The 18,537-nt window shown below is 47.6% G+C and overlaps 1 protein-coding gene across 4 annotated transcripts in view; it reads right to left on the reverse strand.

Moving 5' to 3' along the window:
* GALNT18 (polypeptide N-acetylgalactosaminyltransferase 18) overlaps positions 1 to 18,537 on the reverse strand; it is a 332,956-nt gene that overhangs the window by 20,773 nt on the left and 293,646 nt on the right. The window contains exon 10 of one of the 4 annotated variants that reach the window (XM_073216199.1): positions 13,869 to 14,069. The exons of the other annotated variants lie outside the window; for them this stretch is intronic. Coding sequence (XP_073072300.1) covers positions 13,884 to 14,069 — 186 coding nt within the window. The 3' untranslated portion in view covers positions 13,869 to 13,883. Of the gene's footprint in view, positions 1 to 13,868; positions 14,070 to 18,537 lie in introns of those variants that run through there. 4 annotated transcript variants of the gene reach the window in all.

Genomic DNA, 18,537 nt, shown 5'->3' on the forward strand with positions numbered 1-18,537 from the left:
TTATTATTATTATTCTTTTTCCCCATGCAAGAGATTTTATTATCTGAAAGAGAAAATGGCTGCCCCAGAGAGAGGGAGCAGCCAGCAATGAGCTATTATTGACTGAGTCATTCTATAAAGAGCTTCACCCAGTGCTCTGGGTGGAGGCAGAGATGAAGGAGAATTACAGACCAACAGACTGTTGGATGCAGATGTAATTCTAGTGCTCGACCTATTGCCAGGAGAATAAATTCAGTAATAAACCCTTTTACCCAAAGAACGTTCCATTCTCTCTCTTTAGTCTCACTGAATCCATAGTGAACTTGACTGGGGATGAAACCCACTGGCAAGATAAGCATGCTGGCAAAGATCATCGAAGGGAGAGCCAACAGGTGGGCTGGACCACTGCAAGGGCATGGGCTTCTTGAAGGAGGGGATGTGCGCTGTGCTTTGGTAGAGAAGAAACCTTTATGATCAAATGAAATGGGGGAGGATAGGGGACTCAGAAGGACACATTCCTAAATGCAATCAAGTTAAGGCTGTGCTTGCGACCTTGTCTACATGTTAGAATCACCTGGGGGAACTTTAACAACTGTAAATCACAGTTGTAGCAGGTGGAGCCGAGGCAGGGAAATTTATTTCCAGGCGATTCCAATGTGCAGCCAAGGTTGGAAACCAGCTGTATAAGGAGACTTTGGGCAGCCTATGGAGGAATGTAGGGACAGCATCTACGACTGCCCAGCTTCCAAGCCTCCCTCTCCTCTGGTGGTGAGCTGGATCCCTGTCTGTAAGGCATCATTTGTAAGATGCTGAGGAGGGTGCCCAAGAGGTCAGAGGCATCAATTCTCAGGACTTCAGTGCTCAGAGTGTGGTTGCAGCAACTGCCTGGGAACTTGTCAGATATGCACATTTCTGAGCCCAACCCATGACCTTCTGAATCAGAAATTCTGAAAGGAGGTCCAGGAATCTGTGTTTAACAAGACTTCCAGGTAAGTCTGATGTATGTGGACATTTGAGAACCTCAGGACTAGGAGCAAGGTGGCCTGGTGGGATAGGGAGGACACAGGCTTCCAAGTCAGGTCTCTGCTTGGCACCTCTCCCTTACTTCCCAGCTGGGAAGCCACTCAGAGCCTCAGTTTCCTGACCTGTAAAGTGCAGTTGTGAGGGTTAAAACATTGGTAGCCTCTCATCTGGCCACAGGGCCTGCAGAGCAGGGTTAAGGCAGGCAAGGATGGAGGCCTCCAGAAGTGGGCGAGAAGGGAGCCCGCGGGGGCAGAGGGAAGGGACTGCTGGTCCAGCTGCCCTGGCTCCCCCACCTCATCTTGTGACCCCCGCCTGGAGGCTGCCTGGCCAGCCCAGTGGGGAAGGATTCACAGAAACAACAGGCAGGGTGAGAGCATGGTCGGGGGGAAGAAGGAGCAGAGACTTGCTTTATTAAATTGCAACTTAGAGTAGTCACGGTAACATCCAAAACGTGTGCTAGAAACGGGCTCTTTGTTCTCTTTAGGGAGAATGAGCTACTGGTCTCCTTGCAGACAGAGCAGGCTGATTTAAGGTTTGGTTTATTGGTCATTAACCCTTGATACAGAGGTTAGTTATTGTGCTGAGGGCCGCAGGGCACTGATGTTAAATCAGGAATGAAGGGGAGTCATTGAAGAAATGATCTTATGCTCACTACCAGAGAACCAGGTACATATAAAGAATGAGAACATTTATAAACATTCTGTTTGCTATAACTGTGAAGGAGCATAAATGTGGAAAGCAAGGTCCCAGGCTCAGTGCGCTCCACTGTGGGCCCCTTTTCCTGGGGGAGGGGAAACAGGTGAGGCTAAGCATATGAACCCCTCAGGTTTGGGGGCAGAGGTTTGTAACTGGCACTCAGCTCATAGTTTAATTCAGCAAACACTCCTCTCTGCCTACCTACCGGGGAGCATGGGGAACATGACCTACCTGCCCCCAGGAGCCTGGTGGGGAGACAGCCATGTTGAAAAGGGTGAAGGGAATAGCCTCACGGCCAGGCTTAGAGCAGAACAAGAGCAGGTCACAGTGCTGGGCTCCAGGGCTACAGTGACAGCCTCTTTTGGGGCTGGTCTGTGAGTGAAGAGTTGCAAGAACAGCCTGGGAGGAGAGTGGTTTTCTCAGATAATTGACAAGGATACCGGACCTCTGGCAGAGCACACAGGATGAGCAAAGTCACAGAGGCTTGGCACTACATTGCCATTTTAGGGAAAGCGTGTGCCTACTTGGATGGGGAGGTGAGACTGGAAAGTGGCTTGGGAACTAAAGACTTTGGACATCAGGCTGCTGGCCAGGGAGCTGTGACAGCACATCTGAGGGTTCTGAGACTTTTGAGTCAAAAATATTTAAGGGGCCTGGGAGTGAGCTGGGGCTACAGGTGACATGGCTGCTTGCTTCTTCAGGCCTGTCTGGAAGAGTTCTGTGGTAGCCCTGCAGGGTGGAAAAGTAGTTTTGGACCAAGGTGGTGTTTTTGAGCAGAAGATGGAACAGAAAAGGCTAAGCTATGCCTGATTTCTGCCTCCCACTGTGCACCTAGGAAAGAAGCCACTCAGCACTCACGCTGGGCTGGGAAAGTTTGACTCATGGCTGTCTGTGTGTTTTCATGTTTCATTCAGGCCTGGCGCCCCCGGCACAGGTGTCAGCCCTCTCTCTACTACTGCCTGCAAGGTTGTTTGCAGCCTGGCCAACCCGATCAGCAACCCTGGTCCCTCCCCTTGCTCTGTCTTCTCTTCCTGCATCATTGTGAGTTTTCTGTGGCCTTTGGGCCCAGTGTTTCCCTTGACAGGTGTCATCCTGGCTTCCTGTGTGGAAACTGAGGGTTGAACAGGGGAGAATTACCAGTGAGAGAACAGATGAACCAGAGAAGAGAGCTACAGGATTCCTGATGCTGAGTTTTGTTTGCTTGCTTGTAATAGCATCTTGCCTCACCCTGGCCCTAACAGTAAGCAAGACTCACAGTCTGGCTAGAGTATCCCACTGCCTTCGCCCGGCAATTGGTTCCAGGATGGACATGTGCCCCAGTCTGGCCTATTATAGTTCTCCTTGGGATTTTCTACTTGTGAGATCATGAACTCAGCTCTGATCATGAAGGCTCTGAGCTCAGCTACTTGCTACCTTCCTCAGGTAAGTCAGGGAAGCCACTTCCCCTCCTTGGCATTAGGAAAGACTAAAGTTACAGGTGAAGGAAACTGGAGCCAAAATGAGTAGGGGGGTGCTGGGGGTAGGGGACGTGGTATATGAGAGAGAAGAGGGAGAGAAGTAGAATAGGAAGAAGAAGAGAGGACAGGAGAAGGGAAGGGAAAGGAAGAGGAGAGAAAAGAGTTTGACAAGCTTCATTCTAGCCTCTGGATCCAGCCTTGCCTGAAGCTAGCACCAAACATGAACTTGTCAGTTACATAAGATAAATTTTCTTTTTTTATTTAAGTTGGCTTGAGTTGGGTCTCTGTCACCTGCAGCCAAAAGCCTAGGTTCATACAGAACATACAGGAGACATTTCCGGAACCAAAAGAGATGAAGCAAAAGGACCACCAAATCATATAGGCCAGTGGTCCTTAGCTACAGAGCAAATGTATATAGTGTGTGCATATAGTGTATTCATTCATTGTAATAAAGGAAGTCACTTGCTTTAATAATAAAGAGCTAAAATTTGTGAATGTCTGACTTTTTTTACAATAAAAAGAAATATCCTCATTCATCTGCATGCCAGTATGCTTTCTTCAGTGGGAAAAGCTAGTGAGCCTGGAAGTAAGTAAGCTCCTGGGAGTGGGCTGAGTATCTGAACATTAGCCTTCATGTGGATGTAAGTGGAGAAGTTGAGAACTGCAGAGGAAGCGGAAGTGATGGGGAAGTAAGATCATCGTGGTCCAGGATTAGACATGAACAGGGACCCTGGACTTGGGATTCTGGCTGAGCTCTCTTTTTCTGCAGCCTTCTTTGTCTTTGTCTGTCTCTAGAGAATAGTGCTTGCCACCTGCCCCAGCCTAGGGCTTGGCTCATCCAGAATCTGCTGCTGCCCCTCCTTCATTCCTCCTGCTCTCTGCCTGTATTCCAGACCAGTCCTGCTGCCTGAGACAGGTGCCTGCCTCGACGGCTCTCTCCAGCAGAGTGCTCCGGCACAGACGGGTGCCATGAACGAAGGCCACCTCAGGCAGAAACTGCCGTCAGGGGTAGATCATAGAGGACGCCCAATCAGTAGTGATGGCCAGGGTCGGGGATGAGGCCCCAGCAGCCGAAAAACTGCATTTGTCATGGGGAAGAAGGATGTGCACAGGATGTGTGCTGTCAGAACAAGATGAGAGGGTGCACAGCCCAGGCCTGGGCGGGAAGCTGTGGAGGGGCAGGGGAGGAGTCACTGTCCTTGGCCCACAATGTCTAACAACGTCCAAATCTCCTCTGAGAATGGCTCTGGCGAGGGGTGGGTCCCAAATAGGCTGTATTCTGTACCGCCTGCCCATTGGTGAGAGTGGGGCCATTAAGGGACCAAGAAGGCTTTCTCCTCTGAGGAATTTAAACCATGAAATGGAGAGACACAGAGATGAGGCAGCCCTGTAGCTAAAACACATTTAGCTTGAGAAGATCTGTGAACTTTTACTATTGAGGCCCCTGGAGCTGTTGCAATTCCTGCCTTTCCCAGTCAACCCTCCCTTTGAGGCTGTAAAGTGAAGCACCCCAGATTTCTCTAATGGCAGCCACCCTTTGTTTTTAGCTTATACTACCCAAATTTGTTTTGTTGTGGATTATTATCCCCTCCCCTCAAATGAACAAATACAGTTCACATGTTCATCAGGAAGTTCTATCTTCAAGGAATCTCAAACACCTGCTGACTGCTGGATCCCATTGTATCCTTATTTTGGAAGTTACTACTTAATGCACTTCATAGCTGTGTTGGCTTGTCTGCCACAAGCTGTGTCTACTCACTGACGAGCTGCTCGGAAGGAGCACATCACGTGAAATGAGGAAACATGCCCTGGCCTTCCTCTTCTCTAAAATACCACTGATGTCAACTCTGCATCAGCTTGTGACCATCAGTGCATGCTCCTTGACTCCTCTAACGGATCAATCCTCTGCCCTGCCCCGTGAAGCCCCTCCTGGGTCCCTCCACACAACCCACTGAGCTATTACACATCCTGCATTGTTAGTGTCAGACTTGGCCATGGGTCTTTAGTGAATGTTTAGTGAATGTGAGTGGGAGACACGTCTGTCATTTCCGATCAGAAGCTCTAAGAGCAATCATGTGCTCTACCACATCTCTTTTTACTCCTGGCCATTGGGCTGGCAGTGTCCCAGATCCAGGCTGCTGCTCTGGCCCCAGAAAAAGCTGAACCATGAAGACCATGGAGCATGAGCAAGAAGTAAGCATTTCTTGTTGGAAGCCACTGTGATTTGGGGATCATCAGCCTAAGCTGTATGGTAAAGAAGTCAACAGATGAGAGGTGCTGCCAAACCCTAAAATATGGGACAGTGACTTTGTGGCCAGCAAGTGGGTGGCAAGGAGCCAGCCCTAGAGGCTGGAAAGATGGTGACCTCTTTTATGTGGCAGTGAAACATTTGGCAAAACTGTTGCCTGCAATTACGTGGTCGACTGATAACATGGTAAGTGAAATTGTGCTTTAGATGAAAAGCATGTCTTTGTTGCTATCAGCTGCTTTTGACAAGGCACTGCAAAAGGGAGATAAGGTCAGAAAAGACTTGGACATGCAGCAGGACTGAGAAATGTTTGTTATTGTAAGCCCTTGGATTTTGAAGTCATCTGCTACTGGAGCATAACGAAGCCTGACCTGACACAGCCATTTTGCTATGTCCCCTCACCAAATAATCACACCAAAATAGAATCACAAAATGTGATACATGCTCTTAAGGAAAAGTATAAGGGACTTGCAGACTGTATACCCAGAGGACTTGAGCTGGTGCAGGGAGGGGAAGGATGTTGATTCAAGAAAGACAGACTATGGATACCAACTGCCTAATTCAATTCCCCAGTCTTACTCTTCATCTGCTGTGTGACTATAGACAATGTACTTGCCCATTCATTCTTTCAATGTACTCATCTGTAAAAGCAGGAGATAATAGCAGTACCCACCACACTGGGTGGTAGGGGAGTTATATAGTGCTGGTTCATGGTAGCCCTTAGAAATGCTCTGGTAACACCGATCCCTCCCTGTCAGATCCCAGGGTCCCTGAGGGCAGGCACCCTGCTTGTCTTGCTTGCTGTTATAGCTCTATTATCCACCCCACTGCTTGACATGTAACATGCACTCAAAACATGTAAGGACTGTGTTCATAAACTATTCAAGGAACACTGAACTCCAGCTCAGAAACCCATCCAGGTTCCCTCCCTGGTGCTTGTTTCTATCCCTTACTCTAAGATTCTAAGCTTCTCTTTTCTCGGTTTTGGACCAGGACCTTGGACAACACCCTCCATATAGCCTAGTGGATGAATAGTTTGGATAGAATAGAATTCTTCCTCTAGGACAAGAATCTCAATATTTGCCCCCAAGACACAGTCTTCCAGGACAAACCCTTATCTGGCCCCCATGAACCCTGAGGGGGCTCAATCCCTTGCTGGCATACCACAGCTGCTATCCTGCACTGTATTAAGAAGAACTTAGAATGTTCCTGGGGGTGGGGCAGGCAAGATAGAGTTAGTTTAATGGAGATTTTTTATAGATATCAATGGCAATCTGGACTCACCTGCAATCTGAGTGATGAGGAAGATGCAGGCAAGAGCACAGTAATAATGCCTCAGCTTAGGATCCAGCAGAGAGAAGTTAGCCTAGAAAAATGGACTTGATGTGGATGAAATATTGGTGTCTGGTTTTAATTTACAAATATAAACCTGTTTCACCTGCTCCAACACCATCTTCACCTCCGTCCCCCTTTTCTCTGGGAAGAGTATAACATGCTTTACTGGGAAAAGAATGGTCCAGCTCATGTCTTTACTGGACGTTACCTGGTCCAGATAGCAATGCTGATGGAATCCACTAGGACATAGGAAGTATTAGGAAGCAGAAGCCATTCTCTTGGGGACTCCTTTGCTTGCCAGACCACAGGATAGGGGTGCAATAAATATTTCTGGATGAATGGCTGAACAAAATGAATGAGTGAATGAATGAAATAATGCAGGGTGAATGTTGATAGGGCATTGTGATATGTTATAAAAATGGCTACCGATTTTCCCATCCTTTCATGCAAGCCACTTTGCAATGTGACTTTGTAACTCCTCCTTTTAAAGGTGTGGTTTGTTTCTCTGCCCTTTGAGGTGGGGCTTGGCCATGAAGCTTACTTTGGCCAGTGATAAATATCCACGGCAAATGTGACATCACAGAGACCTGAAAAGCACTCATGTAGTGGCACTTGCCCTTTCTTGCTGCTCTTAGAAGCCCCTGTCACTGTGGTCATGGGAAGAAGCCTGGGCTACCCTGCTGAGTCTTTTGAAAATGCCTATCAAACCCCTAGTATCTTTCAAGGTCAGTTGTTTCCTACCCAAAGGGACTTCCTCTGTCCCTACCAAACATGGCTTTTCCTGGAGGATACTGCCACTTCCGTGTGCTTTGAGTCTGCTGATTCTCCCATTAGCTGACCCTCCCCTCTCCCCACAGCATCCCTTCTACATCTCAGCCCCCATGCCAGTATGAAAACATCTCCTCCTTAGGCATCAGACATCAGACACCAACATGCTCTGTCCACTTTGTTCTTCTCATACAAGTGCTTCCCAGGCAGTCCACTGTGACCTCTGTATCCCACTGGGCAGTACTTAAGAGTCTCAGACGATGAGTGACCCAGCCTGCACCATGGCCCCGATTCCAGGGAAGGCCACTTGCACTCCACTCCAGCCACCCACACCCAGATCCTAGCTCTTAGTGCCCAGCACGCGATGCCCCTGAAATCTTATCCCCCCCTCATCTCACTTTCACCCAACTACCTATTAATCTCCATTACTCACTCCTACGTCCTGAAGGCCTGCTTATCAGCCTAAGTGAGACCCTCAGAATAATCACCCTTTTTTCTTTCTTTCATGCTTTCATCTTCCTCCTGGCCTTTCCATGTCCCTAGACAGGCTGCACCCAAATTCCTTCAATTGCTCCCTTGCCAGCACTTCAAGTCTTTAATTCCTTATTCTTTCTGTCTTTGATACCCTGTAAACCTCACTTCTGCAACCTTGTTTGCCTTCTACACACCCTTTTTCCTGGATGCTGGGCCCTACTCAAGAAAAATCATGGCACTGGGCAATTTAGACCCACCACAATCTCATGGTCTTCAACTTCAACTGTGCCCCTCCACACCACCCAGAATTCCTTCTTTGGGGGATGGCTCACCCTCAGAGTCACTTCCCCTGAGCAGGGTTTTTAAATCTTCTCTATTCTCAAGCATAATCTGATCCCTCATGCTTCATTTGTTGACAACCTGCAAACTTGTTCCTCCTAAACCTCCCTGCATCCTGCTCTTGGACCTCTGATGAAGAAATTCCCCCTCCTTGGAAATACCCCGTTGGCCTTGAACCCCACCCTGCCTGTGCTTGCTCATTCCCACCCCCAGGACCTAGCTTCCTTCTCTCCCCATACTTCAGACCCCTTTCTTTGCTGACTTCCCTCCCTCAGCCTTAAAACATGCTCCCTTATTGTTTTCCTTAAAAAACAACTTGGAATATACACCTTTTCTCAGCCTTACACCCCTTCTAGTAGCCAGCGCCCTTTCTCTCCACCCCTTCATGGCACACTCTGGAGAGGAGGAGTCCATGCTCACTGGCCCCTTGCCCTCACTCATTCCCCTGGATGGAGGTCTTCCCGCTACCATGTCCTCCCCAACATTCCATGACCGCCACATACATCGTGGGCATGAGACACTCCTGTGGAGTCCACGGTCCTCATTTCCCAGGGACAGGTGCCAGGGCAGACCTTGCCCCACTAGGAGCCCCCAGAAGGATTGAGAAGGTGAATCCTGGCTCATTCTGTTTTGTGATCATCACTTAAAAGGCTTTCATTTTCTATGAATTTGGCCATTTCTTTATTCAACCCCTATTTGTTAAGTACCCATAATGCCCCAGGCAAAGGTGACTGAGTGACTTCTGAGCAGCCCAGGATATTCTGAGAAGCTAAGGATACTGCAGAGATGAAAATGTGTTCTTTAGCCCAGTTCTGTATGAATTAAGGCCAGCAAGTCCTGCAGAAAAATGTTATGAAATTTTCCTTTTAAGTGCGTCCTTCACCCAAGTCAACCTCCACTCCCACACGTGTTCCTGCATTTAATAGTGTATTTTTGAGCAAGAAAAAAATAAAGCTTTTGGTGATTGATTTAGAGGGCCCAGCTTGGCTGAAATTTCCACTGTATTAATACAGTGCTAACCTCAAGGACTCCACTGACGCACTGTGCTGGCAGGGCTAACCTGCACCAGTGAACGGATTTCAGACAAAGCTTCTGGGACAAAGGAAGGTTGGTGACAATGGAGTTAGTTGGGAGAATAAAATATGAGAATCCATTTATGGCCATGATATATTCTGAATACATCTACTTAGGAACTTCTTTGAAACAGACAAGCATATCCTTAAGCTGCCTTGACATAAACACCATTCAGAGGTCCACCAGCCATTGATGCGCCACCCAAATCCTAGAGCCTGTTTCTCATGCTCCTTGGTAATGTTCTCAGCTATGGGTGGTACCACTCCTCTAGGGAATCTGTGGAAATATATGGGGATGTGCTGGTCCCACAAGAACACCACCGCTGGGCAGGCGCCAGGGATGCCAAGCATCCTGCACTGAGTAGAACAGTGCCCCACAATGAAGAACCGCCCTGCCCAAGATGCCAGTGACACTCTACTGAGAAACAGTAGCAAGGAACAGTGAATGACACAGCCCACTTCTTGGGGGTCTTCAGTTTGTGCAAAGGGCAGCAGAGCACTCAAACTATAGGGAAACCTCCCTGCTTCCTGCTCCAAATGGATGAAGGGCAAAGGGCTTTTGTTGGGGAAAATGCTACTTAAGCCACTCAGGAGCAGTCTCTCTCCTGAGCTGGAATGCTTGTGACTTACACTCTGTCACTGGCTTGCTCTTATCCTGGGCACTCGAGGATGCAGTTCTTCGAGACCATCTCGAGTGGCAGAGTGAGTTACTTCTGTAACTAGTGGGGGTGGTGTCAGTCAATGTAGCCCTGCCAATAGGAGAAGCCCTGGGGTCTGGGGGGTCCCTTGCCTGAGGGTCCAGTTAAATGGGAAGGTGTCCTCCTCTGTGTGCCAGCAAGCCTTGGTGGCTGGAGAGGCCCTGATGAAAGGAGATGTGCCCACTTCTGCCCAACGTTGGTCCTCATCAAGAAAAATGACCTGGATGTGGCTTCCGTCCAGTGGAGGAGGGTGCATCTCTCAAGCTCCCCCTCTCCAGATCTCCATGAAAAGACACTAGGTCTAAAATAAGAGGTATAGATAAAGCCAAATCTTTCTCAACTAATAAAAATGATAGCAATCATAATATATTGATGGAGGACTTACTGTGTGCCAGCCAAAGTACTGAGCACCCTGTGTAGTTTTCCATTTAATCCTCACAAAACCTTTGTCATGTGGATGGCTATACCTCTATCTTACAGAAGATAAGCTTCGACCCTAGGCTTCAGGTTAAGGCTAACTGGCAAAGCCAGTGTGGCTGGGCAGGCTGCTAGGTCGTTGTTAGGAAGATGGCCTTCATTTACTCTAGAATCCACCAATTTAATGAATAGGTCAATTTCCTAACCAGAGGTGCACCAAGCACCTACTCTGCCAGATGGTGTGCTAGGCGCCAGGGATATGCTGGAGAACGAAGCACAGTGCCTGCCTTCAAGGATCTGAGGAACAACTGCTGGTGGAGAGAGACCACAAACAAGTAAAGAAATTCATGCATAACTGCCAACTGTGCTTATAATTATATTAATATATATAGTACAAGAGCTGTGATGGAATCAGGAAGGTGTAGAGACTTGAGAATAATAAGCGACAGTAGCAGTCAGGAAGGATGGCACTGGGGAGGTGGCCTTTGGCTGACACCTGAAGGTTGCGAAGAGGGGAGAAGTGGGGCATCTGGATCTGACACTCTGGCCCTAGAATGCTGAGGCAAGATGTTTTCCTATACGGAGACAGCTGCCCCAATTCCTCGGGGAAAGGGGGAGCCCCAAGAAAGAGGTACCTGTGAATAGCCCTCATGAGCGGAGAGAGGGCTGACCACCTGCAATGTGACCTCGCCCAGTGTTGGCTGGGTAGTATTTTCCAATCTTCTGTAGCCCAGTCTTGGGAACTTGCCCAAGTCCTTACAGGAAGTTTTACGTTAGCTCCTAAGAAGAGAGCAGGCCTGGTGATTGGTTAAATCAGCTCCTCCATCCCCTTTCCTGTCAATGCAGCCCTGGTTCTCCCAGCGAGGGTGCTCTGCACATCTCCTAGGTGCCAGGCCTTCATCGTGCCACGCCCTGGTGGCTTGTCCCCTCTCTGTCCAGAGAACTTCCCGAGAGCAGAGGTTGCATATTTAATGAAACTAGGGAGGCAGTCCTGAGTCATGGCTCCAAGCGTGGGCTTGGCAATTGGGCAAACAGGTGCTACCACTTGGTGATTTGTGACCCTGAACAAGTTACTAAGTGCCTTGAGGCCCAGTTTTCTCCCCTAACAGCAGTACCCACTTCCCAGGGCTGCTGGGCCTTAACAGGGATTATGCCCACAAAGCACAGAAGATGCCTAGAAACATCATATATGTAATGCTGTTAGTATCATCTTTAGGCAGACTAGCAAGTTCTCAAAAAATGTTAAGAGACTGCCCTAATTAGAACATGAAACCAGCAACCCTGAGCCCAGTTCTGTACCAGACTTGGTGTGAGGTATATACAGGTTTATCGCTACATATAAATCTCAGCATCCAGTCCATTCTACTGATCAGGCAGCTAGGGCTCAGGGAGGTGCAGCGACTTGTCAGAGTGCACACAGCCAAGTCCAAGACGGGACCTAAATTCAGTTCCTCTGATGCTGGTTCAGTGAGATGTCCCCCAGGCTAGGGGCCTGAGAGGCAAAGCTCTCCAGAGAGTGCAGGGGAGGGCGGGAAGTCCAGCCTCTCGGGGGGAGTGAGAGGGAGCCATTTTCCTTACTGTGGACCCACCGTGGTGCTGCTAATGACAGCTGATGAAAGACATGCAAAACTCACTGTTTACCACTCTGATTGTGGAGTTTGGATATGAAGTGAAGAACGTATCATGTGGAATGAATTACAAATCAAGTGGTTCCTTTTTTTAGCACTGAAGCTCCGGGAACAGCCCAGGATTCACCATCACTCGGTGAAGGAGAAGGCTGCCCCTGTGCCACCAACATCTGAGTGCCTCACGCACCCATCCTCTCCCTTCCTGTGGGCCTGTACCCTGACACTGAGCTGACAATGGGGCCCTGGCTCTGCTCCATGTGCAACTACCACTACCGGAAAGGAAGTAGCAGGGGGTGCTTTCCAAAGCAGGGTGGGAACCGGCTGGGCGCTCATCTCGCCCACAGTGGGGACTAGCTCTGGGCTGATAGGCACAGGTGTCCACTGTCTGTCATGGAGAAGGAGTGCCATGATGGTCCCCTGGGCTGTGCCCTGCCCTGTGGAGCCAGCCAGAGCCTAAGGGAACACCCAGTGCTGGGAAGGGAAGCTGTCCTGGTGGTCAGCCTGCTCTTCCCACCTCCAGCCCCCGCTTGACCTGGGAGACAATGCTCTTGGGTTGGACGTAATTACACATGTTCTAAGCTCTGTGCGCTGCATCCACCACCCACTAGGGATGGGCACTTGGGCACACCTTTACATCTTTGAGCCAGCTTCTTTCAGTGGGAGTCAGGTGGCAATGTGGTTTCAGGATGAAATGAATTGACATATGGGAGGGTCATATATATATATACATATGATTATATATACACTCAGCTTTATATATATATATATATAAACACATATATACAATATTATATAATGTATATTAGTAAATTAAAAAAATTATAACAGGCTATAGTTAAGTGGCATTTACTATGAACTAGGTTTTAAGTTACAGATCATTGAGGTAAAGAGAAATCAATTATCCTGTCCCAGGTGACACAGCTAAGTGGCAGAGCTGGGATTCACTCACAGGTAGCTCCCACAGGGGCCCAGCCCAAGCTAGTTCCTGGCCTTTCAGCAGGACTGTAGGGAAGAAGTGAGACTGCAGGCTGGATTAATCAAACAATTCATTCACTCATCATACTGAGGAGCAGACACACAGAGGAGTGAGTTCCTGAACCGTGGGACACAGGCAGGGTACATTAGGCACCTGGTGTCCATGGCTGCCTGATGGGCTGCAAGGATGAAGGGAACAACTCCAGTCCTGGGGGTCCTGGGTCAGGAGCAAGTGCAAGTCAGCCCTGCCCATTCCAGCCTCGAGTGTCCCCCTTGTTCACGCCTGGAGAAGCTGCTCTTGGGTGTGACATAGTAATACCCACCAGCACGTTCTAGGCACTGGGCTAGGTGTCACATACAGGCCATCAGAGCCCTCACCATAATTCAGCTGGAGGTATCACTCACTCTGTATCCTGCAGGAATGATGGCCCCTGGAATTGTGCAAGGCTACAGCTCAGAGGCCAGTACATAAAGAGATCAAAATAACCCGACCTGGATTAGGCCCTGGGTAATGCAGAGCTGCAGGTGATCAGGCAGGTTCAGGACTGGTTAGGGCTTCGCTCCACCTGGGACCCAGTCAGGGCCCTGCACAATCATTCGTCAGCTGGCACCTGAGCCATATGACCACACACAAGGAGTCATGGACAACACAATTTAATCACATCAGTGCCAAGAAGTCAAGTCAGGAAAGTTTTTCAAAACCTTTCACCCACTCAGTGCATAGCATTCTGATTTATTTATAGATAAAAATAATAGGGAAATGGGGAAATCTCTCAAAGGTCACAGAGAAGTGGCTGGTGTTTTAAATTCTTGGCCCACAAAGTAAAATGTTTTCCATTGTCTCTGAGAGAATTGAAAGATCTGGACATTCCAGCACAATCCACGAGGCCTCTAAGGTTCCATGCCAGGCAGGGGAGGGATGAGGGCTTCATTATGACCCCGTGTGGGTCTGGTGGTTTCTAGAGAATGATTAACAGGCAGAGCAATAAGCAAGTTTTTTCATTCACTGGTCTCTCTTTGTATGTATGTATAGCCGAGCAAAACTTTCAAAAAGAAATTCCAAATATTTCCAAAAAGCAAAGGCTCCAAAGTCCATCTACAATTCCATACTTTTCTTTCTCTTATTAAACATACTACCTGATCTACCACAGAATCCATCACGGGGTAAAAATGGAATACTTCTTTCAATGCAACTCTAATCTTTAAACCTTGAGTCAAAAAGCACTTCCTGAAGCATAAACATGGCAGCTTCAGTACTTCAAAAACTTTAGAAGAGATTGAAGTCCCTTTTATCTTCCTTCTACAGGCCAGAATTTAGCTTCCCATAGGACAAGCCTGTATCTTTTCTTTTTTTCCACCTGTATCTTTTCCAATGTTGAAGACTTAGGCAGAAGGAGTGGGCAAAGTCCCCTGGTCCTGTCTTGTCCCGTGTCTCCTTCAAGGAGCTAATGAGAAGGTGGTTTGGAGCACTGGATTGCAAGTCGGTTGCATGTTATGAACTGTAATTATCTAAGTGCTTGCCTTCCTCTCCAGAGTGGGACCCTCCCGGTCAGTGACCTGGGCACAGCAGCCTTTGCCTCCTGCAATTCTTGGCAAAAGATAATGCTCAATGCATATTTCAGGAATGAGCCAATGAATGAATGAATGAATGAGTACATGAGTGAGTGAGTGACTAAATAGAGAGTCTATGGGGAGACCCTGTTGTTGTATTTTTACCAGCAGAAGAAATTTTCCAGGCTGTTACTCTAATTAGGGCTAATATTATCAGTTATTTTGAGGATAGCTTGAAATTTGCTGCTAATTTTAAAAAAATGGTTACGTTTACTCATTAACCAATTAGTATGCATCCCAGCAGCTTCATCTCAGTAATTTGATTAGTTACACTATGCTTTCTCCTACCCAGGGCCTTCTCTGAGAGCTGGGAATATCACAATTATGTCAGAGTGAAACTTTTTAAACATGTAAACAGAATCTCTCAAAGAGTGTAAGCCCAGATGTGAACCCAGCTCCTCTTTCAAGCCCAAGGAATCTTTAGGCCCCTCTGGGTCACACTAAAGTTGCTCTACTATACCATCCCTATCAGTGGACCAAATTCGTTCTTCAAGAGAAATGAAACTTTCCAATATATGAGGACTTACTGAAAGACAACCTACTATATGTTTGATGAAGGAATGTGTGACACTGGAGGAGAAACTGGAAGTCAAAATAGAGCCATCCTTCCTAGACCTGTCTTTGCCAGTAACTTGCAGTGTGACCTCGGGCAAGTCAGTTCAATTCCCAGATGCTATTTTCCTGTTTCTTTACTTCTTGGAGGTGGAATTGCTTTAGAAAATTACTACGTTTGGTTGGCAGAGATAAGGACTCCTGGGCAGGCAGAAAACCCTAACTTCCCATGTCCTCTGTAGTTAGGTGGGGCCATGTGACCAGCCCTGGTAAATCACATGAGAGGAAGTGATGTGAGGCATGTTTTGTCTGAGGCATGAAGGTCAGATTCCTGGTCACACTCTTCGCTGTTGGGGGTGATGTGGGTTGAATTGTGTACCTCACAGATGTGTATGTTGAAGTTCTAACCTCTCAGTCCCTCAGATGGTGACCTTATTTGGAAATAGGGTCACTGCAGATGTGATTAGTTGAGGATGAGGTCATCCTGGAGTAGGGTGGCCCCTAATCCAATATGCCTGGTATCCACATAAAAAGGGGGAATTTGGGCACAGACACACACACAAGGAGGACACCATATGCAGCTGGAGTTACACTGCTACAAGCCAAGAATCTACTAGACACCAAAGAGAGACCTGGAACAGATCCGTTCCTGGCACCTACAGAGTCGGGAGCATGACCCTGCTGACACCCTGGCCCTAGACTGCCAGCCTCTGGAACTGTGGGACAATACCTTTCTGTGGTTCAGCCCCCTGGTCTTTGGTCCTTTGTTTTGGCTGCCCTAGGAAATAGTACAGGGTAGAGGCCACATGGTTAGACTGTGAATCCACAAGGGTACCTGAGTCACTGGTGGCCTGGAGAGTCACTCCACTTTGAACCAACTTTATGAAAAGAGTTCAGAGAAATATCTAAAACCTATGGCAAAAGGAAAGGGGAGGTGGTATATCCTTTCAATATCACATTGGGGCATTGCCTAACAAGCCCACCCAGGAGTAGGTAATTTTCCAAGGAATGTATTTGTGTTTGACTTCTGATTAGGACCCAGACACTATGAGGTTACATGCTAACTTCTAAATTTCTGTCCAGGTAGAAAATATCACCTTAAAGGCTACGTTTTATTTCCCGGTAGAACATTAACCACTTTTATGTCTAATCTTGCAGTGTTATTTTAATATTCATTTTACAGATACTAAATTCCTCAAATGTTCTCAGTACCTGCTTAACCACCTTACTGGTTCCCTTACTGATGAGTTCAGTGAGTTTTTGGTCACGTGTTCATTTTAATTTGTCTACGAGTCACGTTTTACTTTTTGAATTGAGAAAAAAAAACTTATTTGGTTAATGTCAGTGAGGTTTGGAAATTATTTATTACCTGATTGATATAGATTCTTTCTTAAAACCCAAATGCAAAAACTTAGAAACCAAGAAGAAGGACACAATGAGGGTGGTGACTCTCAAGGTTGGAGGGATGAGACTGCCCGGCCTGCGGACTGGCCTTATCCTCTTTCCTCCCTCACTGTCCTCGGCAGTGGCCGGCTGAAATCCAAGGCATGCAGCTCAACTGCGGCCACCCACGTAATCTTAAGAGAGAAAAGGATTTAAGCCCTGGATGTGGAGAAGGCTTGGCTTGAGGATTGGAAAATATAGAACAGTCTGTCTCTAGAACAAGAATGGAAATTTAATCAGGGCAGTGACTTTTATCTGGTTTGTCACTATCTCCCAGGATCAGGAACACTACCTGGGACATGGTGGATTCTCACCAATTTAAGAAAGAAAGCAATGGATTAAAATGTCATAGAATCCAAGGGTGGGAGGGGCCTCAGGGATTTCTTGGCTTAAGCATCTGCATGATATGGGAACCCTTCCGAATGCCCTGGAGCTCACCAAACTTGCCTTGACATCTTTGACAATGGAGAGGTCACTATTGCCTGAGCCGATGGCCGGAAGAGTATTCAATCAAAAATCTGTTTTTCTAATTTTGGAAGTTTTCATGTCCTGTTTAAATCTGCTCTTGTCCAGGCTAAATAATTCCCATTCAAGGACATGATCTTGAGTTTCTTTACCAATTTGATAATAATAATAGCCAATATTTAGCAAGCAATAACTATGTACCAGGCTTATTGTCTAAATGCTTTATGCACATCAATTTATTTAATTCTTATGATGGTCCTGTAAGGTAAGTACTACTGTAATCTCTAGTTCATAGGTAAGGAAACTGAGGCACAAAGAAGTATGACACCTCCCCAAGGAACCTGATTAGTAAGTGGTATGGCTGCGATTTGAATCCAGGTAGTCTGGTTCTTGACCACTACATATTGCTTCATCATTTGCCTTTCAACACTTTCAGGCTTCCCATCAACTGTGATGCTCAGGTAAGAAGATGTGAGGTTTCATTGCAGAAGCCAGGATGACTGTTACCTTGGGCTAGTCTCCTTTCCTCAGACAACAGTGTGAGGGGCCACATCCCTCACCTGGAGCTGTGCAGTGTACAACCTGTGCAACTGCATATGGCAGCCCCATGTGTCCTTATGTGAACTTCCCTGGTCTCTGCTTGGCTTTTGTGGTCATGGGAACAAGAGAGATTTTGCTGCGAGCTGCTAATAGGAGGGAAAATATCCCTGGAAGTGCATATTGAGTATCTCATTTGGACCAAGTCTGAGAGATTCAGAGAATCCTTGGGGCCTGTGTTGGTCCACTGTCCCCTGAGATATGCCGTGACCTCATACTTAGGCACAACTCTGAGTTCCTCTTTTTCTCATCCCCTCCATAAGCCAATGAAGTTCTTAAAGGCTGGTAGATTCTTTTGGGAAGACTGGCCAGCCAGAAGACGTGCCTCCTCACCCATTGCTTATCCCCTGCTCTAGTGTCCATCCCAGTGTCTGTCCAAGGGCATACAGCCCATCTCCATGAGGATCCCATCTTCTCAGGCTTTCCCAGCTCACTGGGAAGGCCAGATTCAACAAATTCCTGCCATAGCAGAATCCTACACTTCCCTATTCCGGGAAATATGTCGGATCTAAGGCTGGTCTCAAGCTTCCTTACCTCTGAGCATTGACAGGTGTGCACCTCAGCTGGGCACCTGATGGGAGAGGGCAACTGGGCCTCAATGTCCCCCGTATAGCCCAGTTACACATGGGTTCTATGGCTTTGGGGAATGAGGAGGGGGACCCAAGTCTTTATGATTTGCTGCAGCTCCATGTCAAGAAGCTGATTTACAAGCATCAAGGAAAGGCAGCTCTCAGCATTGCTGGTGAGCACAGAATAAAA

Source organism: Manis javanica, chromosome 11, assembly GCF_040802235.1.
Source record: "Manis javanica isolate MJ-LG chromosome 11, MJ_LKY, whole genome shotgun sequence".
Classification (NCBI taxonomy): Eukaryota; Metazoa; Chordata; class Mammalia; order Pholidota; family Manidae; genus Manis; species Manis javanica.